The sequence below is a fragment of the Nannobrachium achirus genome, assembly GCF_963921795.1.
Source record: "Nannobrachium achirus genome assembly, chromosome: 11".
Lineage (NCBI taxonomy): Eukaryota > Metazoa > Chordata > Actinopteri > Myctophiformes > Myctophidae > Nannobrachium > Nannobrachium achirus.
Window position 1 is genome coordinate 41,846,638 of NC_137820.1, and position 21,724 is coordinate 41,868,361.

General features: G+C 41.3%; 1 protein-coding gene across 1 annotated transcript in view; it reads left to right on the top strand.

The window, feature by feature from the left end:
* slc13a1 (solute carrier family 13 member 1) overlaps window positions 1-21,724 on the top strand; it is a gene marked incomplete at both ends in the record, with an annotated part of 52,199 nt that overhangs the window by 8,307 nt on the left and 22,168 nt on the right. Inside the window, 5 exons of the mRNA XM_080737081.1 lie at window positions 5,853-6,146; window positions 12,250-12,380; window positions 15,676-15,804; window positions 18,344-18,480; window positions 20,519-20,703. Coding sequence (XP_080593207.1) covers window positions 5,853-6,146; window positions 12,250-12,380; window positions 15,676-15,804; window positions 18,344-18,480; window positions 20,519-20,703 — 876 coding nt within the window. The remainder of the gene's footprint in view (window positions 1-5,852; window positions 6,147-12,249; window positions 12,381-15,675; window positions 15,805-18,343; window positions 18,481-20,518; window positions 20,704-21,724) is intronic.

Sequence of the window (21,724 nt, forward strand, 5' to 3'; positions counted from 1 at the left end):
TCTATAAACTCAAATGCAACGCGTCATGAGCTTGAAGATCGGCTATATTCAAATAGCCAAAGTTTAAATAGGGCTTAAGTGATTAATGTATGTTTTGTAATAATAATCCAAATCTACAAAGTAACATGTAGTGTGTACTTGTAGTGGAGTAAAAATACAATATTAGACTGAGATGTAGTGGAGTAAAAGTATAAAAAAACATTGTATTTACAGTAGTTTAGTAGCCTAAATGTACTTAATTACTTTCCACCACGTGCGTGCGTGTCACGGTCCACTGTATGTGACAGTGCATGCATGCGTGCGTGCGTGTGCGCTGCCTAATGATAAGCGTGTTCACCCGTGCGGCTCACCTCACCTGTTCCCATTCTCCCTAGTCTATTTATAGCCCTTGATGTCTGCCTTTGTTGGTTTGTCTGATTATGTTACAGTTTATTGTACTGCTTTCCCCTTGCCTGAGTTCTGCGGTTTCAAGTAAATTTTAAAGTGGACATGACATCCAATTTTTTTTATGTTTTTTTTTTATGTTTCCTGACCTCAATTACACCCAAAAAAAAACACCAACTTTTAACTTGCAGTCGTTCCCCTGTTATCTGTGGATTTGTGCTGATTTCTGCATAATGAGTCTCTGATGCGCAGTTCATTGGCTGCTGGACTCATGCGTTGACAGTCGATTTGTCCTTTAATTCTAATTATGGGCATATAAAATACATTTATCCATTCAAATATCTTATTTACAGCAATATCCTTCATATCAAGTAGTCCGTTTATGCTTTGGTGAAATAATGAAAATCGCTATGTATCGCAGCTCCCCGGGTTACAGAGCTCCATGGAAACTCCCTCCTCCTTACCGACACTGTGTCGGCTGTGTTCGAGCACAGTGCACTGCTCCCCGGGTAGAGCTCAGTGGAACCTCCCTCCTTTTACCGACACTCTGTCTTTGCTGTGATCGTGCACAGCGCACCCACACACACCCACTGGCACGGGCCGGCGAGCAGACAGTAAAACGCTATGATAACACAAGCAATAGGTGGTTCTCTAAACTGAGGCATTTAGCCAAATATGTTGCTATAACTACATAAGGACCGTGAAGTTTTTCTGCATTGCCGGAGCGGAGCTATTGGAACGTTACCGCGGCGCAGACGGTCTAAATTGAACTCTGTGAAGTGTAACCACAGGGCTCCGGTAATGTATCGTTCCCGGGGTAAGAAAAAACACCCGCGCCTCGGCTCGTATTGAACACAATTCCCCACTGATCATGCGACCCGTGTGCCTCAGGCTAGGAAAATGCGAGCACGTATCTCTCAGTGTGTTAGAGGGGCGGCCGCAGATCTGTATGTGCGTGCACGTGCGTGTGTGTGTGTGGCCTATGGGTCGGGACCATAGTTTGAGAACCACTGGCCTATAAGGGCTGAAGTGATTGATTTGTATTAATAATCAAAATCTACAAAGTTACTAGTAACTAAAGCCTCCAAATGATTGTAGTGGAGAGATAAAGTGCATTTGCCTCTGAGATGTAGTGGAGTAGAAGTATAAGAATTGAAAATTGGAAATACTCAAGTAAAGTACAAATACTCAAAATTATACTCAAGTACATGTACTTAGTTACTGCACCATACTAATATTTGTTAGAATGAGTGGGAGAGAGAGGCTCCCCTGGTGGTGAGTATAGAGTATTTCAGGTGACAGCCCTTTTTTCATGACACCTAAACAGGGCTCATAAGAGAGAGAGACCACGGCTACATGGAGTGGATTTTCAAGTTTAAACATTTTGAAACATGTTTTTAGGACCAGGGCAAAGACTTTTATGATTGGTAAAAATAGAATGTCATTTGACCTTTAAAGGTGCTATAGTCAATATGCCGATTGCTCCTTTTTAAAATATATTCAATATTTAAATTTTGTGTAATTAGGAAACGGCGCCCCCTAGTGAACGAATGCGGCATCACACTTGAGACGAGGGTTGCCATGTTGGAGGAATTTCAGCCCTGTGTACTTTCTTTTTGTGAATGAATCAAAGGAAACATATTTGAGAGTAAAGACACTACGAAGAAAGTCAAGTGATTAATGAACCGTTTGTGGTAGAGTCATTTTGCAACATGCATTGGCATTTTCTAATAATGCATTGCAGCTATTTATATTTTGTTTTATTTGAGACTTCTTTCACGATTGGGCTCTCAGTAGGATATCTGGATATGGCTACAGGTCTAGCCTTTTAGCTTGTCATTAGTCAGTGATTCTCACCTCATCCCTGTTTTGATCTCCTTTTCATTTCAGGGACCCACAATTTACTTGCCGTGCTCATTTACCACAGTGAAATGGAACCAAATGGTTATTGGTTACCCAGGCCAGAACCTTGTCTACTGGTTCCAAACTTATATATCTGTGGACCCCCCATCATAGTTTTCACTCCCCACTGTTCTACATCTACAGTAGCCTATAGACCACTGGTTCTCAAAACCCTTTGGTTGAAGTACCCCCTTATACTGATTTAAGAAGCCCCCTTCCCCTGACTACAGCAATTTGCTTATACCATGTAGATCTAAAGTCCAGTTCCAATGCCAATATGTTCAAAAATAAAACAGCATAATGGCAAATAAACATTGCTTTCTATTCAATAACCGCAACAATTGACTGTATCAGTCAAGGTATTGATGTAATTTGGTTAAACAATTTACAGATGAGAAGGTTCACAAAAAAAGTATATATATATCTTTTATCATTACCCATAACAGTACAATACATATTCCCATTCTCTCCTGTACCCCCTGTAGTACCCCTAGGGGTACATGTACCCTTATTTGAGAAACAATGTACTATAATCCAACATGGGGATGAAAAAAAACAAAACAACTGTTATGGGGTCCACAGCCTAATAACGTAATAATTGTCTATGTCTATTTCGTCCCATTTACTGTATTTGTATACTCACTTGGATCAAAACTAATTGGCTACTCACCTAACAAAAGGTAGTTTTGCGTGTCTATTCTCTGCCGTGGGAAACCTCTCAGCACCCCGACCACTCTGTAAAAGACACCCACCGAGCCACTGCAGACACAACATGGACAAAAAAATATGTATTTTACAGAGTGGGTGGGGCGCTGAGAGGTTTCCCACCACGGAGAATAGACTTTCGACAACGCAAAACTACCTTAGGTGGTAGTTAGGTGAGTAGTGAAGTAGTTTAGTTTATTTTGACTGAAGTTGAGCCCTTGTAGGGGCTGAGAAATCCTGGTCAAGTCTTTGAGTCACCCGCCTGTCAGAGCATCAGTGAGAGCTGACGCTCTGGACCAGAACTAGTGCTCCACCACCTCTCCAGTCAGTGCATAAAAGAAAACACAAATGCTTTCATTCATATATATCGTTTATGTGTAAAAAAAAAAAAGTAAAAAAGTTGTGCTTCAATGACTGGAGAGGAGGCGCGACCGCGACGCATTGATAGAGTACCGGTACAACAGCTGTTGTAAACCACATATGATTTGTGGATTCTCTGCTTTGAAAACTGCCTGGTTGTAATGATGTTATGCCTCTCCAAGGCTAAAGGAACAGGGCTAAAGCGCTAGCATGCTAACGATTTAGCCCCGTTCCTTCAGGAGGAAAAACAACACCAAAGTAGGCTAAAGGTAACAATAATGTAACATCACTGCGTCGATGCAGAACGGCACACGGCTGCATCGCAATGCAAGCAAATTGTCGTAATCTAAAACTTTTTAAGAAGTCCTCTACTCCACCGCAGTCCTCCACCACAGAGCCACACTCAGCGGCAGTGAGTGAAAGTGAAAGTGCATCGCGCTGCTGCTTCTTGGTCAGCTTTAACAAGTAGAATAACAACACGTCGACGCATTTCCTCTCAAAGCGGTTAACTTCAAAATAAGAGCCGCTTGTTATATGATCAAGGCAACTTTCAAGTCACGTGAACTGGTTTTATTTTTAAGTCTAGTTGCAAGCAGTAGGAAGTATGGACTAAATAGGAAGAACATGACAGTCCAGCGCTCTCATACCGCACCGGTGTGATAAAAAAAAAATATATTTTTGACGGCTCGACTCAAACAATTGGCGTCGATTCCGGGGGCTTAAAACGACGCGTCGATTCGTCGATTTTTAGAGGACAGGCCTAGTGGCGAGCGAACCCTTCCTCATCCCACGGTGTTGCGTGCCTGAAGTGCCCAATCTACAAGCTCACAGGCACAGCAGCTCGCATCCACGTCTCCGCGCCGCGTTGTGAGCTTGCAGATCGGCCACCTGACCTTCCAGAGGACGCTGAAAATTGCACTGTGCAGCGACGCGACCACGGTTTTCCCGGTGAACCGGTAGCTTTATGTATTGAGAGGAACTCTTGTCAATTTCGTAAGAGACTCGTCGCCAATTGTAATATATTTAAAAGTTATTTGGGGCCATGATGATGACTGATAATCCCTTCTTCCCACTACTAGACAGCGACCGAGTCACAGCAGTCAGACGTGCAGACGGTGCAGTGCTCAGGTTCGGTCTGAAATAAATCAGCCCGATCAACTCTTGCGAACGTCGCTAATTCGAATGACACCCGCAAATGGAAACATGCTAAATTCGCTTTGTCTTAATGCGTATTTCTGATAATTCGCTTCCCTAATTCGAATAAGTTTATGGAAACGCCACTTGTGTCTCAGTCAGAAAGGGTTATCATACCAAAATACAATCTACAGATATAGAGCTTTTCAAAAATGCATGGTAATCTTTGCCACCTTTCCGATACCGACATCTCGTATGGCCCATGGACTAACAGTCAAGGCTGGTCCACAAGGCACAAGCTGGTATAAAAGGATAGTGTCATTTCTTGTTTATTTTAGTTTATAGGCAATGTACTGTAAATACAGGAGAAATATTATGTACAACACAATGCCACAGAGAGACATTGAGGCACATACTACTTTGACTGCAACAATCCTTATCATAGCAGTAGAGTTGGGTGAGGTCTCTTACTGCATGATGCAGGCTATATTTTGAACAGGACAGGCTGCAGTGATGTATCCTTTAGCATCCAACCCTTCCCAACTGAATTCCACAGAAGGGGTTTGGGAGACATGATTGTGGCACCATTTGTACACCAACTTACCAGTTTGGTACATAGCCTGTTGAACATTCAAAAGTGTCCTCAGTGGGAGGCAGATGTGAGACTGGCATGTCATTTCCGCCTATAGAAAGAGGTAAAAACAACCAGCAGGTAGAAAATGACAAAGGATTGAAATGGAACTCCATCTTTCAGGATAGGCGTTTTTTGCCTATGTGGTGAGTCCCTTCATGGATCAATTTCATGACTTTTGCAGTAAAAGTTAAACTTGTGACAAACCATTTCATGAAGGGGACATCCTAAAGATATGAAAAAACTATGTCGCGTTTTGTTCTACCCCGGGTAGGGGTACCTCAAAAACTAAGGCTCTTTTTTAGGGTTTTTTCCTCTACAAAAAATTAAGATTCAGAAAAGGACATCAAAGAGAATGGGTCAAAACCCACTATATTGCTGTTATATACCGGTATATAGTTATAGAGTCTATAATGTGTTATATGTAGATATAGAGTTGTAGAGTCTATAGTTTGTTATATGTAGATATAGAGATATAGAGTCTATAATGTGTTATATGTAGATATAGAATTATAGAGTCTAATGTGTTATTATGTAGATAGAGTTATAGAGTCTATAATGTGTTATATGTAGATATAGAGTTATAGAGTCTATAATGTGTTATATGTAGATATAGAGTTATAGAGTCTATAATGTGTTATATGTAGATATAGAGTTATAGAGTCTATAATGTGAATTGTCTGGGTCAAACCCAGTGTATTGCTGGATGGTTTATGATTGCTTCTCCTCCTTACAGATTGTGAATTGGTGAAAGACAAGCTGGTAAACCTGACTGCACGCTATGGTGACTTGGAGTCCAGTAACCATCAGCTTCAGACCCAGTTTGATCAAACAACTGAACAGAAAGATCAGCTTCAGTCCAGTCTTCACCAGCTAAGGATCACCCATAATAATCTGAAAGAAGAGAAAGAGCAGCTACAGTCCAGATATCAACAGCTGGACTCCAGATGCAACCCAGTCACTGTGACCCCGGTCACTGTAAACCCAGTCACTGTGACCCCGGTCAATGAAACACTGAGGAGGCTGTGTGGTCAGTGAGACATCAGTGTTGTATTCTCTGTTACATCATGTTAATCATTTATCATTAATCTGAGCAAATGGAGAGAAGAAAACGCTGGCGTGACTAAACTTTATTCTTTATGTTTTTAGAGACTGATGGATTTACATGGGATAGTGGAGTGTGTTACTACCTCTCTAAATATGCTGAGCATAAAACCTGGAATGAAAGCAGACGATTCTGTAAAGCCAGACAAGCTGACCTGATCATCATCAACAGCCAAGAGATACAGGTGTGTGTGTGTGTGTGTGTGTGTGTGTGTGTGTGTGTGTGTGTGTGTGTGTGTGTGTGTGTGTGTGTGTGTGTGTGTGTGTGTGTGTGTGTGTGTGTGTGTGTGTGTGTGTGTGTGTGTGTGTGTGTGTGTGTGTGCGCGCGCGCGTGTGTAGATTTAGTCAGTCTTTTGAGTTCATTTCCATTTAGTATCATATTTTAGTCATCTGAAACGTTTTATTTGACCAAAGACTAAAGTGTATTTTGGCGGGCCTTGATGGCATCGTCATGGCAGATTACACTTGGTTAAAGAGGAAAACCACTCATTTTCAATCTTGAAAATGAGTGATGACATCACACCGGTGTGATTTATAATACAAACCTCAAAATCAATCAGTTCTAGGAACACAGAAAAGGGGGAATTTTTTATTTCCACACAACTCCTCTAAGGTATATTATAGTTCAATATTGAAAATGGGTGGTTTTCCCCTGAAATGGCCGATCTACAAACTCACTGCAGAGTGTTGTGAGCTTGTAGATCTATTATTTTCAGAGTGCAACAACAGAGTCTTTTAGTTCTACTGGATCTCTTCTCCACTAGTCCCTCCCTAACATTTTAGTTTAGTTTTTAATTGACAAATGTCAATATATATGTAGTCTTAGTTTTAGTCATCCTAGCTTGGTTTTAGTTATTTAGTTTTCGTCAATGAAAAAAGGCAGCCGGACATTTCTCTCCATAGTTTTAGTGGACGAATTCAACACTGCAAAAAATGTCATGGGTAAAATCTGGTTATAATTTATCTTTATGGAAGAATCAACCCAACTATCAAATATGTATGGTACAGTATGGTACAGTACATGTACAGTAATGTGTATGGTACAGTATGTTACAGTACATGTACAGTAATGTGTATGGTACAGTATGTTACAGTACATGTACAGTAATGTGTATGGTACAGTATGTTACAGTACATGAACAGTAATGTGTACGGTACAGTATGTTACAGTACATGTACAGTAATGTGTATGGTACAGTATGTTACAGTACATGTACAGTAATGTGTATGGTACAGTATGTAACGTTACAGTACATGTACAGTAATGTGTATGGTACAGTATGTTACAGTACATGTACAGTAATGTGTATGGTACAGTATGTAACGTTACAGTACATGTACAGTAATGTGTATGGTACAGTATGTTACTTTACATGTACAGTAATGTGTATGGTACAGTATGTTACAGTACATGTACAGTGGTTGGAGGTGGTCTCACTACACTACCTACTCAACCTACTGGTTGACAAGTAGCCCTGTCTGAAGCTCTTCAGTTCAGTATCTCTCCTACTAAAGGGCAGATTCCGTCTTGTTTGAGCGGCTAAGGTTTGGTTACCCACACGGCAGACCTGGGTTCAAATCCTGTGTTCTAGTTGAGACCTCTGTCTGGAGAAGACATGAAACTTACTGGTTGTAGCTTTAAGTAACCACAAGCTTTTCTTCCAGGACCTTGTTGTCAGAGTTGCTCCCAAATTCAACCCTGTGTGGATTGGTTTGAGTGACAGAGACACAGAAGGATCCTTTAAATGGGTTGATGGAAAACCTCTGAGCTCACCAACGTAAGACTTTACCTTCATTAATAAGAGTAATAATAATAATAATAATAATAATAGTGTTACACAGACAGTAAGGTACACACACACGCACGCACGCACGCACGCACGCACGCACGCACACACACACACACGCACACTGCAGACAGACAGTTGGTGTACAGACAGTAAGTTACACAAACAGTTTATTGCACACAGACCATTAGATGACAGACAGACAGACAGACAGACAGACAGACAGACAGACAGACAGACAGACAGACAGACAGACAGACAGTTAATTTATATTTAAACAGTGTCTGTATTATCATTTGAGGTCAGGATTAAACACTGAAGACAGATTTTCACAATATGTTCATCTATAGTAACATGACCCAAATAGAGACTCCAGGGTTTAAGGGGTTAAAAAACTAAACATTTAGAGATCAAATAAATCATTGTAATTGTATTGTAATGAATGACATGTTGTTTATTTCTATAGGTTCTGGTTTCCTGGTAAGCCTGATGATGCCAATGGAGGAGACTGTGTTTACTATCTTAATTGGGGGTCTTATAGAGGATGGCATGACCATCCATGTTCTATCACTCTCTTTTGGATGTGTGAAAGAGTTGTTCAGTGAAATCCTCATGGTCACTGTATCACCTCTGTACTGAAACATGGATTAATATCATTGTTAAATCAACACTGAAACATGGATTAATATCATTGTTAAATCAACACTGAAACATGGATTAATATCATTGTTACATCAACATTGAGGTCAAATAAATGTTTTACAGTTTTCAAGTGTTAAGTGTTCAATTAATCATTATTGTAACATTATTACCATGTATATTTTATGTACATCATTGGTTGTCTAAATGGGGTCCAGGGACCCCTTTTGGTCCCCAGCTAAATTGGTTAACAGCCACGTCACAATAATTTTCAGTTTTAAAGATTACTTTAAAACATAGCAGATCTACAAGCTCGCAGCGCTGCACTCAGTGCCGGACTGCAAGCTTGTAGATCTGCTAGTTTGACCCCTGGGGGTCAACCGGACAGGTGGGGTCCTTGCATGCTAGTCTGGCACAAAATGACGCACTATGAGCTTGTAGATCTGCAATTATTTTACAGCCAAAAGACAGCCGAAGGTTTAAAGTGGATAAAATGTTGCATTAACCACCTGTTAAGCCCCTGTGGGGTCCACGGACCCGTGGGGGTCCCTGGCTCCTGCACACTACTCTGGCACGTGATGACGCATTGTGAGCTTGTGGATCTGCTATTTTTGAATAGCTAATAGCAGGCAACGAGTGCCACGCTATGAGCTTGTAGATCTGCCATGTTTCTTAAATCCAGAATGTGTGACTTGATGTAATGATGCCCAGGAAACTATTTAAAGCAGGGGTCTTCAACAGGGGGTCCGGGACCTCTAGGGGGTCCTCAGAGTTACTACAGGGGGGGCCGCCAAATCTTTGTGTGATAGGAACATTCTTTTAAAATTAACAACTTGAACCCTCGCATCCCAATTCTGAGGAGAACTTTAGCCAAAAATAGCAGATCTACAAGCTCACAATGCCTCGCAGCACGAGGCGTAGTGAGCTTGTAGATCAGATATTTCCGGCAAATAGTTTCGGTTTAGAGGTAAAAAAGTACAAAGTGAAAGGTCAAGTTTAGAAAGTAACAATGATTTACACGAATCTAACCGACTGATGATGACAGTGCTGTCAAACAAGTCTAAGAAATCAATGAATATTTCTATCAAACATTTATACAATATGTAGAGGGGGGTCCCTGCTTCATGTCTCTCTCAGCTAAGGGGTCCTTGGCCTGAAAACGTTGAAAGACCCCTGATTTAAAGGGTTAGGGTGAAATGAAAAAAAGAGAAAAAAAAATCACACTTTTAGAGCTTATCCGTGGTAATCATTATGGACATTCCTAACACTAGATGATATTGAATCTTTTGTATTTTTATATTGAGTCCTTAAAAGGCTAAATCTTTTATTTATTTCCTGTGAACAAAAACGTGCTGTGATGACAGACAGGGTTCTTGAATATAAATGAACCTTTGATTACATTCACCTGTTTGATGGTGGCAGTTACTATCAAAACCTCCACCGGCTGTCAGTCAGTCTGTCACACTGTCAGTCACACGCCACGTCACACTTTTGCGCTATATATCAGGTACTGTTGCTCCTATCCATGCCAAACTTTGCACAAACACTCCTTGGCTGCCAACCCCCCTCATTTCTCACATTTCCCTGTTCTAGCGCCACCATCAGGCCAATTTTAGCAAAACACATTTTTGAACACTGCTCCTACACAGATTTTGGCCTAAAATCAACGCAAATTGGATGGCAAATATGCCCCTGTTCTAGCGCCACCATCAGGCCATTTTTTTGCAAAATACATTTTTGAACACTGCTCCTACAGATTTTGCCCTGAAATCACGCAAAGCGCTAACAGTATCATCAACATGGATTTCCCATATTCCCTCCTGATTGGCTACGATTGCCTTCTAAAGTTTTTCGCTTATCTCCCGATTAGGGAGTCTTACTGGTTTAAGTATCATTCTGAAACGCAAGCCAGTGTGTTTCTGAACCAATCAGAAGGGACCAGCCCTTCAGGTGTCCAGAATGTTTGTTACCAAGTTGCTTATTATTCTAACTCAGAGGGCGGCTTGCACCAACACGGTTTAAGCCTTAAACTGGTTTAAATCAAGGTTTATCTTTTAATCAGCTTGCACCAAACCTTAAATCTAGTTTTCATTAATCAGGTTTAGTTTTAATTAAACCATCCTTTTAATCTTGGTTTGAATTTTCACTGTAAACCTGGATTACTGTTAATCCTGTTGCACCACTACTTTAAACTTTGATTTAAACATCAGTAAGGCATTAATTTTAAACCTGCTGTAGAGGTGGTTTAAATACAAACATGCCATTGACATGAATGGGGGTCCCCCTCCTGTGAGGGAAGCCCCACAGCAAGTAAGCTGCAGACAGCGTTTCACAGCTGAAAACAAACATCTCATCACATCCTTGTAGTACTGTACATCGGCTATTTTAAATTAGCGAACATTTAAATATTTACAGGGACATACAGACATTTGTCATGGAAGCTTGTGGACTTCCCAAGCAACATGGAGACGTTTTAATTTCCGAAATCGCTTCATAATTGACTCAAATGTGAATGTGATAAAAACTGTGGTCTTTTCTTGCTTCTAGCCGCGCATCGCCGCACCGCACTGTAGCGTCCGAGCGTCACCGTCGTATGACGGGGAGCGTTATATTTTTGTTTTGTTTTGTTTTGGCTGCAGGCACTCTTCTTAACATAGGCCTGCCCACATTCTCCTAGAAGTCAATAAAAGAGTAACGCTAATGATATTAGGCTCAAGAGAATAGCATATTCCAGTTTGTTTATATCGAAATCCAAGATGGAGGACATTTAATCCATGAATTAATCACAGTTTATGGTTTTAATCACAGGTTAATGGTTTAATCACAGATTTGTTAAGCAATGCTTAAATTTAAGTGGTGCAACGCACCTCGATTTAAAATAAAACCTAGATCAACAAACCCTTGATTAACCCTAAACTAAGATTTATTTAATCCCTCTTGGTGCAAGCCGCCCTGTGTGTTTAGTAACAGTGTTAAACAGCTCTATATTGTGACAGTAATCATTGCTATAGAGTGTGTGTTCAGTAACAGTGTTAAATAGCTCTATATTGTGACAGTAATCATTGCTATAGAGTGTTTGTTCAGTAACAGTGTTAAATAGCTCTATATTGTGACAGTAATCATTGCTATAGAGTGTGTGTTTAGTAACAGTGTTAAAAACAGCTCTATATTGTGACAGTAATCATTGCTATAGAGTGTGTGTTCAGTAACAGTGTTAAATAGCTCTATATTGTGACAGTAATCATTGCTATAGACTTAAGAAGTCAATTGGAGACAGGCTACTCCACTAAAGTAAAAAATAGGCCAACCTCAAAATTGTACTTGAGTAACTGGAGAAGATGTTACTTTCCAGGTGCACTACAATAAAATGTATCTTTCACAACATCATTTATTTTTTGTCGAGGGTGATAATGAATTCAGGGGACAACAAAGATCCTTGTGTGTCCAGGATGACAACCTGTTTTTTTTTTTTTCACCCTATAGTTTTTCCTTGACAGGTTCAGCGTCTAATAAACTTTTATGAGCGGGGACTAGTGGATGATAAATGGAGCGGACAGATAAGGTTTCAGTCCGTCTCTCCGGGCATTTTGTGTTGTACACCAGAGAGGAGTTGTGGCGTGGCTGCTGCAGAGATGTTGCCGTTTATAAGAAGGTTGTGGAACTATCGGAACGTCCTTGTTTTTGTTTTGACCCCACTGGTGCTGCTTCCTCTTCCTCTGGTTGTCGGGACGAAGGTGAGAACACGCTCACCTTCACCAGTGTTCATTTTCACAGCAAGTTTTGAATCTGTCGTCAACTCCCGTTACAATGTGTAGAGTTTGTTGTTTGTAGGAATTAAAACAAAGGCGCACCACCGGAAGAGGAGGGCTGAAGTTAAGTGAACAGGCCGACATGCACTAAAACTCTTTTGCGAATTACTTTTACAGGGAAAATATACATAACGCTGGACACGTTAAAGTACTATGTATAAAAAAAACATATGCTTTATGTAAAACTGGAGTGCTTTCTCACAAATGTGAGCTTATAGATGTCTATTTTCAAATGTATATACTGTACATGTATGGCTGAAATGGTTAATGTATCAGCCTAATAATCAAAATATACAAAATAACTAGCATCTAGTTAGTTGTTTCAAATAAATGGAATCAAAGTACAATATTTGGATCCAAGGTGTAGTGGAGTAGAAGTAAAAGTATTGGAAATTCAAAATATTCAAGTAAAGTTAAAAAAAATAATAATAATCAACATTGCACTTAAGTACAGTACCTGAGTAAATGTACTTAGTTACATTACACCACTGTTTGTCCCTCGCATGAGGTTTGACCAAAGTTGATTGAGCCTTTGCGTGTTTTACCCCCCTAAACTATGGAATAATCTCCCCTAAGAGGTGTGTCCTCTGTTGACAGTTTTAAAAGACATGCTTAACAATCGGTTTAAACAGGCTTTTCGTTATTTTGTGATTGCGTCTTCATATTGGTCGGCTGTTTGAATAGTGATTGTTTTTTTTTTGTTTGTTTGTTTTTTTGTTTTGTTTTTTTGTCTTTTGATTTATCATAATGCTTTCGTGTTTTTAAGCCTGCCAGGCACTTTGTGACTATTACTGTCTGTGGAAGATATAGCTCTATGAATAAAATGTACTTACTTATTGCAGATGCTGCAGGCCATTGATCTGTACCTCCACAAGAAGAAAACAGCAGTTTCTATATTTTTCCACCAAGGGAAAACAAAATCCCATTTAGTTCGACTGTAATAAACCGAAGCCATTTTTCAATTACAGACCCCAAGGCGGCTAGAGGTCAATTTCATTAACTGGATTCCACTTACCCTCTGAAATTGATATGCTTGTCTTCAGGGTGCAGCGAATTACCAAGCCTGTTTCCGACTGGTATGAATTCAGTTTGATTCTTCTTCTTTTTCTTTTTTTAAGGCCAAGAAGAACCAAAACAAGATGGCAATAATAACTGTTCCCATCATTGTAATATACCGCACAAGCTTTCATTACTTCAGTTCTGTCACTTAACATTCAACAAAGATGATGGCGGTATTTCAGGAGACCACCATGACATTCTTGTTTGTAAAGAGACAGATAGTAGATTGTGTTGCAATTTAGGACGCTTATTTTTTCAGGGGTGCATGGTTAATCCTTTATTTGACAATATCAGTCGAGAGAGACAGAAATGCTTACAGAGGACAGACACAGTCATTCAAACATTCAAACTGGGGACCCATTGATGTGGGTATTTTGCCCTCATTTGTGTGCACCCTAACCACCAGTACAGTAATCTTGACTGATATATTATCAGTCAAGATTACTGTCTGTAGGCTAAACTTGACTGAGTAGTGAGTACACTAAATGACAACTTTAGTTTTTTTACAACAAGGGTTCATATTTTAGTTTGTAATTAGAGAAAAGAAAAGATGAGTGTTAAAATGTTTTCTTTTACTGCTTTCTATCGTTTTAGCAATTTTAGTCTTTTGATTTCAGTGGGTGAGGGCATGCGTACAAGTGGCTAAATATGTCTTTTTAGACACAATAAGCTGACAATTTGGTTCCATTTGTACACTCACAGAGTAAGACCCTAAACTGTGGTCCCTGGCCCTTACATGGAGAAACAGTGATCTATTATTCTACAGTTTGACTAAACTAGAAATATGCTCCTTGGAGCAGAGGTCTCCACGAGGTCAGATAGGTTATTGTGGGCCAGCAATGTTGGAAATTCGCCAATCAGGATGAAATATGTCAAATCAGAAGGATCCGTCTTTATCACTACACTATAGAGATAATGTGTACCTATTTGCATGATGTTCGGACAAAATTTGTAGGAGTAATATCAAAAGAATTGTTTTACACAAGTCTGTGGCGCTATAAAAGGCAGATGTGGAAAATGCAGGGCAAAGGTTTTTCCTTGGCCTCTAGGGAGTGTGCATACAATGTTTCCAGCTACAGTAGGTACGCCCTGTTATAGCTTCACCATGAGGCTGATTTGAACCTTTTTAAGTGGCATTTCTTCCTCAGCCTACTGGGAATGTGCATGCAAAATGTTACAGAAATTGCATTCCGTGTTCATGAGGCTTTTTGTTCAATACGGAGCAGTCCTGCAAACTTTGGAAGCCAATCTTAGCAAATCAGGATGGAATATGAAAAATCTGAAACACCTGTTTGTGTTTGCGTGATGTTTGAACAAAATCTGTAGGTGTACTCTCATAAAATGTCTGCAAAAAAGTTTTGCTAGCCTGGCAAGCCAGCCTCATACTGTGCATTCACTCACTCGTTCCTTCCCACAATATGGACTTTGGGCTATAGGCAGCTTGAAAAGGGGGCGGGAGTACTTGCTTTGACAGACAGACTCCTCTACCAATCAGCGTAGCAAAACATCTGTCATCACATTGCAGCCAGTCGGAAGAACGGCAAACAAACATGTCTTTTCGGGCGATGAACTCCGCTACTCCGCCGAATTGCTGTAATTGATTCAACTCTGAAATAACTTCACTTATTGCTTGTTTTATCGTTTCAGCGTTTACTGTTACACTTGTTGCAAGGAAGGCAGCCATTGTGGTTTTGAAAATTCCGCAGCATGCACCTACGTCACCATCTACACATGGACCAATCAGGGGAAGCTTTTCACTTGTTGTGCGGACAGCAGTTGAAACGCAGTCACTGTTTGGCCCCGATCATTTTCTGATTTCTCATACTCTGTGCTTATATGCCAGACCTGATACTGGGGAAGGAATGAGTGACTAAGCACGTATCAGGGCTGGCTTGCCAGGCTACAGTTTTGCTGTAATCAGGCCAAAATGGTGCCAGAGATTAGCTGTTCACAGACGGAGAGACCGACACACAGATGGATGGACAGGGTGCAAAACATAGTCTCGGGCTTGACTTCAACCTGGCGGAGTCAATGAAGCTATAGAACTGTGTGTGTGTGTGTGTGTGTGTGTGTGTGTGTGTGTGTGTGTGTGTGTGTGTGTGTGTGTGTGTGTGTGTGCGTGTGCGTGTGCGTGTGCGCGCGTGCGTGCGTGTGCGTCTAGGTGTCAGAATGTGCGTTTGTGCTGTTCCTCATGGCTGTCTACTGGGTGACAGAGGTGTTGCCTCTCTCTATAACAGCCCTGCTGCCTGCCTTGCTCTTCCCTCTCCTTGGCATCATGAAGTCCTCTGAGGTGAGTGGAAACCTCCTGTTTTTCTATTTCCTTTTCCCCCAAAATTCTGAATAGCCAATATTCTTTTTACCCCTTTTCCTCCCCAGTTTAGTCGTCCTCCCCACACACATTTCTGTCTGGCTTCTCTCCCCCACACGGGCCAATTGTGTTCTCGTAAACACTCGACAAAGGAGCTTTTCTATGTGAATGAAATCATTTCTTGAATGTTATAACCACTTGAGACATAGCCTCGCGCAGTGTTATGGAAAATAATATTGTTCCAGACAGGGTGAAGTCTGCAATTTATTGAAGAAGACATTAAAACAGCATTTACAGCAGCTTAGCCCCAGGCCTCCTGGCCTGGACACTGCGATGGAAGAGGGACCATCACAGCGTTTAAATGTTTTACTTAAGTAAAATTGTCTGTTACCCAGTACAAGTTCGGTGCTCAAAATTCACTTTGAGTAAAAGTGCCACAATACACAATCAGCTGCAAAGCGACACATTGTGAGCTCGTAGATCTCAATTTTGCCAAAGTATACAGAAACTGTTTTGTAATAATAATAAAAAATCTATCAAAGTAACTACTAACTACTAACTAGTAACAAATAATTATAGTGGAGTAAAAGTACAATATTTGCCTCTGAGATGTAGTGGAGTAGAGGTCAAATGATTGAAAATTGGAAGTACTCCAATAAAGTAAAACAAATACCTCGAAATTGTACTCAAGTGGGCTACAGTACCTGAGTAGCCTACACTCCAACCACTGCCTGGGCAACAGCCCCTCTTATAGTGTCCACTCTGACAGAGATACTGTCCTTGAATGGTCACATTCATGTACAGGCATGTTACACGTATTGCGACCGTAGGTCCCAGTATACTATCAGAACCGTCGCATCTTGACCGTATCTGTCCGTATGGGTAGCGCTTTTTGTTGATTGACTCTCACGCTCTGACATCACGCTCTGACATCACTGTGATGTCATGGGAACCAAATCCCTTTAATTGCCATAATATGGAGATCCCTGTGATGCCAGGGGAACCAAATCCCTTTTACGTTTTCCTCATAGGTCACTACTTCCTCCAGCTCACGTCTGTCTGTCTGTCTGTCTGTCTGTCTGTCTGTCTGTCTGTCTGTCTGTCTGTTCGTCCATCCATCGATCCGTCCGTCACTGTATTATGACCATTCAATACCATTTTTGTCTATAGATTGTATATAGATTGATATCCATCAATGGTATTGAATTGTCATATTCTATGTGCAGGCATGTTGCACTTAAAGACAACCTCAATGGTGTTGCTGAACCAGCTAGAAAGAACAAACAGAGTAGTGGAAATGCGTTGTTGGAACAGTTGTTGACTATATAGCTCCTAATGCAAGACCCTGGGCCCTGCTGTGAAGCTAACACTCTATGATCTAAATGCAAGTGGATTGGCATTCTTATGATTCTATTATATAGACCGTTTTCCTGAGCTCTCCCCTGTAGAGAGCACCACTGCCATTGCCGCGGTGTAAACAGCAGCCAGTGGTGGAGTAGAAGTAAAATTATTGAAAATGGGAAATACTCAAGTAAAGTACAAATACTCAAAATTGTACTTAAGTACAGTACTTATATAAATGTAGGTTAAAAGTTACTTTACACTATTTACACTATCTATATTTTGATCATCTTAAGTACCAGCTCTTAGTAGGCCTGTGCATACTCTCTCCGACCACTGAACTTTTCGTCGGACAGGTCCAGTTCAACTACAAAATGACGTCACTGGCATCTTCTGAAAAGCATTACCCAAATTAGAGTTTGGAAAGCTGCACGTCAGGAAGTCGGAACTCTCCAACGAATGGTTCGGTGGTCGGAGACAGTATGGACAGGCCTTTAAGTTAAGGCACTTAATAATAATAATAAAACTTTATTTGTATAGCACCTTTCACTTAAGACAATCAACAGCCCTGGCTGTTTACACCGCAGCTCATGACTGCGGCGCCCTCTACAGGGTGTCGCTCAGGAAATCGGTCTATCCACCTCTTTCCGCAGGAATTTACTGGAGAATTTTTTGCACCACACTTCCGGTTAACAGCAGACATACAAGCTCACGTCGCGTCGCAGATGCAGCCGTTGTGAGCTTGTAGATCACACTCGGCTGCGGCGCCGGAAGCTCCGTGCAACTTCTGCGCAATGCACGATGGGATGTTGGAAAGTTGTGGATACTGTAGTCAAACTACATAAGCCCTGTATATTTAGTTGTATAATGAAAAGCAAAAAAGTACCATCTACAACTCTCAAGGTGTCACATTATTGTGATACATTGTGAGGCTGTGAGCTTGTTGCTATTGTTTTTTAACATAAAAAATAAATTAAAATAAATAAATCAAGAAATATTTTGAAACACTCCTTGTTAGTTAGATTATGATAAACCTCTCTGTCCCCCCTTCTCTCCCTTTCACATCACTTTCCTTCTCCATCTTTCTCGCTTTGTCTCCTCTCTCTCCCTCTGTTTTTTAACATGGCTCCTCCCCTGTCTCCTATCCCCCCCCCCCCCCCCCCCCCTCTCTCTGCCTCAGGTGGCGAGGGTGTACTTCAAAGACTTCCACTTCCTGTTGATAGGGGTCATCTGCCTGGCCACCTCCATAGAGAAGTGGGGGCTCCACCGGAGGATAGCCCTCAAGATGATCACTCTGGTCGGGGTCAACCCTGCATGGTGAGAGGCCCTATAGTTCAGTGGTTCCCAAACTGGGGGTCCCCAGACGATTAGCTTAATGTGCAACATTGTTTTCTCCCTCAACAGTAAACAAATCAACATACACTATACGTGTATACAGGGTATTTGCACATTTCTAAAGAGACAATTGAATGACCTTTAAGATAATTTTAATACCAAATTGGCCGAATTGTCAAATGTTACGTAAGAAAGTGGCAAACAATGTGGAAATAGCCAATCTAAGAGCTCACAACGCCTAGCAGCGAGAGGCATTGTGAGCTCGTAGTTCGGCTATTTTCACAATATCTATCCGTGGAACCGAGCCAAACAACTAAATGTAATGCCAACAATTCCAAGTGATTGTCAGGGTGGATGGTCACCAGTTAAATTATGAAAATTATTTTGAGGGGTCACGGCATGAACGTTTTGGGAACCCTTGTCCTATAGCTAGCTAGCACTTCTCACACACAATACTGCAGGTCCAAATTCAGAGAAAGGATATAATTTTGTTCTTTACCTGTAAAAACATTGTTGCCTTTATTTGTGAATCCTTAACATATACCAGGGGCTACTGTAGTACTGTATAAAAAAGCAATTGAGCATCGTAGTCACTGCCACTAGAGGCCGCTATCCACCTTGGTCATTAGGTTCTGATGACGCTGTAGAAGGCGGCAGCCTGGCCCGATTGGATTGATCCAAGATGAACCAATCGCCAAAGAATTCCACTTTGGCCACGCCCCCATCTCAGAGAAGGGCTGAATTGAGAGGGCTTTCCGACTGAATATTCTAACGAAATGAAAATTCAGACTGTCAGGTTACAGATGTTATCAAAGGTAACTCAATATTATAAAACGACACAGAGTCACATACAGTACCTGACAAAATCGCTGTGGTGGTTTGTTTACTTTTGGAACACAGTTCATATACACCGCAATCTTAGATTTGCCTGTATGGGAATTCCAATGCAAAAGATAACTCTGTGACCCATAGTGTCATGTATAGCCAGGCTTACTCATTTGCGAAGAGAAAAGCCTGGTCAAGATATGAAGCAGAGAGAGTTCTAGGAGGTGAGGCTGAATCTATCATGGTTAAAATGGAGTTTGAAGTTACAATGGGTGTGTATGGGCCCTCTTCCTGGAGGAGGAGGAGGACCGATGGCATTTACATAAAATATCTAAATATTGAATCAAGCAAATTAAAATCTGTCCAGGGTGTTCATAAAAGCCTGATTAGATGATAAAATGACCAAAAGTTTTTTTGAAAGTGAAATACCCCTTTAACTTGTTGACTGCCAAGGGCCACAAGAGGCCGCCAAAGTGCCAGATATTCCCCCATAGGCCACCGCTGTAACATACGGGTACCCACGCAGCAGTGGATTTTCATTTCACGTTGACCAGTGGAATGAACATGACCCGGATGAAGAGAGCTAACAGATGTCTATAGTCGCGATGCGGCGGCGTTACCCGATTATGGGCCGGTGGAAAGAGATCGCGGTCGGCGGCCTGGATGAAAATTTAGACGGAGGCTTTGCTGAGGCCTCCGATTAATTAATTCATTTTATTAAAGAAACCGGAATTGTTCGGTTTCGGCACCTCGGATACGTCGCGCATAGATTGAGTTTTTTTTTGGGGGGGCTCTAAACTTAATTCTAAACCATTTTCAATGGAATAAATCGTTGGAACACGTAGAATGGCTCGTTGGAAAGCGTCGGACGAGCCAGGACCACCCACGTCTCTACAAGCAGCTCAGGGTAAGTAAAATAGCAAAAAATATATTGTATTGGATTGAAAAAAAACAACCCGAAATTGTTCGGTTTTAGCACTAAAAGAGTTAAGAGCTACAATCTTTGTGTTTGTTTCGCTGGGGAATGTAAACAGACCCGCACCACATGACGTAACTTCTGCTAAACACAGCACTTCCGCCACTTCAGTTAGAACCAACCGGAAGTCATATCTTGCCCAGGGTGGGTACTCTATTAGTCTATTAACTGTCTTATTGCTTCATCGTTGTTGTATGATCTTCCTCAACCCTCCATAAGGCTGTTGCTGGGGTTCATGGCAGGATGTTCCTTCCTGTCCATGTGGGTCCACAACACCTCGGCGGTCACCATGGTCATGCCCATCATGGAGGCCGTCATCCAGCACCTGGTGAGGCCAGAGGCGGTAGAGGTGACACAAGCAGGCAGCACCCACTACCACCACAACCCCGGGCTGGAGCTCAACGGTAGCCACCATGGCTATACATTACCTTTTGTTAATGCCATTCTTAAAAGAATCCCGGCAGGCTGATAAGCCAAATTTGCCTTAATGCATTGTAATTGTCATCTCTAACTAAAATGTAAAATTAAAAACACTTTGAATATTTTATTTATTCTAGAAATTGTCCTTGTCCATGTGTAGTTTATCCCTATGGAATGTATGCAATAGAGGCCAATTATAATGTAATAAGGCATATTTGGCTTATCCTTTTAACTCAGTGGTTCTAAAACGTTGTAATTTCAAGGACCCCCAGTTTGTTATGTGTTTAGGCCAAGAATCCCCATAACTCCTCAGAGTTAAAAACGGTGTAACCCATTTTGTTCCTCACTATCATTTAGCTGGGTACCCCTGGTGGCCCCCGGGCCCCACTTTGAGAACCACTTTAGTGTAGGTAGTGTAATTGGCGTTTTTTTGTAAATGTTTTACTATCTATATTCTGATCATAATCAATGCTATATAGTGTTTGTTCAGTAACAGGGGTCTTGGTAGCTCTGGTCCATAGCGTTAGTGGAGTTCTCCCTAACGCTATGTTCCTCTACCTCCCGAATCCTTGGCAAATCCGGAAAGACCCGTCGTCTGGTCCGAAAATAACAAAAACTGTTTCGCCCCTCACCAAACCAATAGAAACCGGTAGAATATTTTTCATTTTGCCCTAGAAATATATTTTAAGCGTCTGGTGGGGGGCTCAGACTGCGTCCACTAAGTAGAGTAAGCTTTCAACTGTCCACTGATACCTTTGGTTTGGTGTGGGGCGAAACAGTTTTTGTTATTTTCGGACCAGACAACGGGTCTTTCTGGATTTGCCAAGGATTTGGGATGTAGAGGAACATAGGGTTAGGGAGAACTCCTCTAACGCTATGGACCAGAGCTAGGGTCTCAGGTGGTTTGCCAATTCCATCAAATCAGGAGAAAGTATCTATTTATCAGCTTCCATTTCATTGGATGAAATCAGTAGGCTAACCTGATGTGTTTTTTAGAGGGCTACA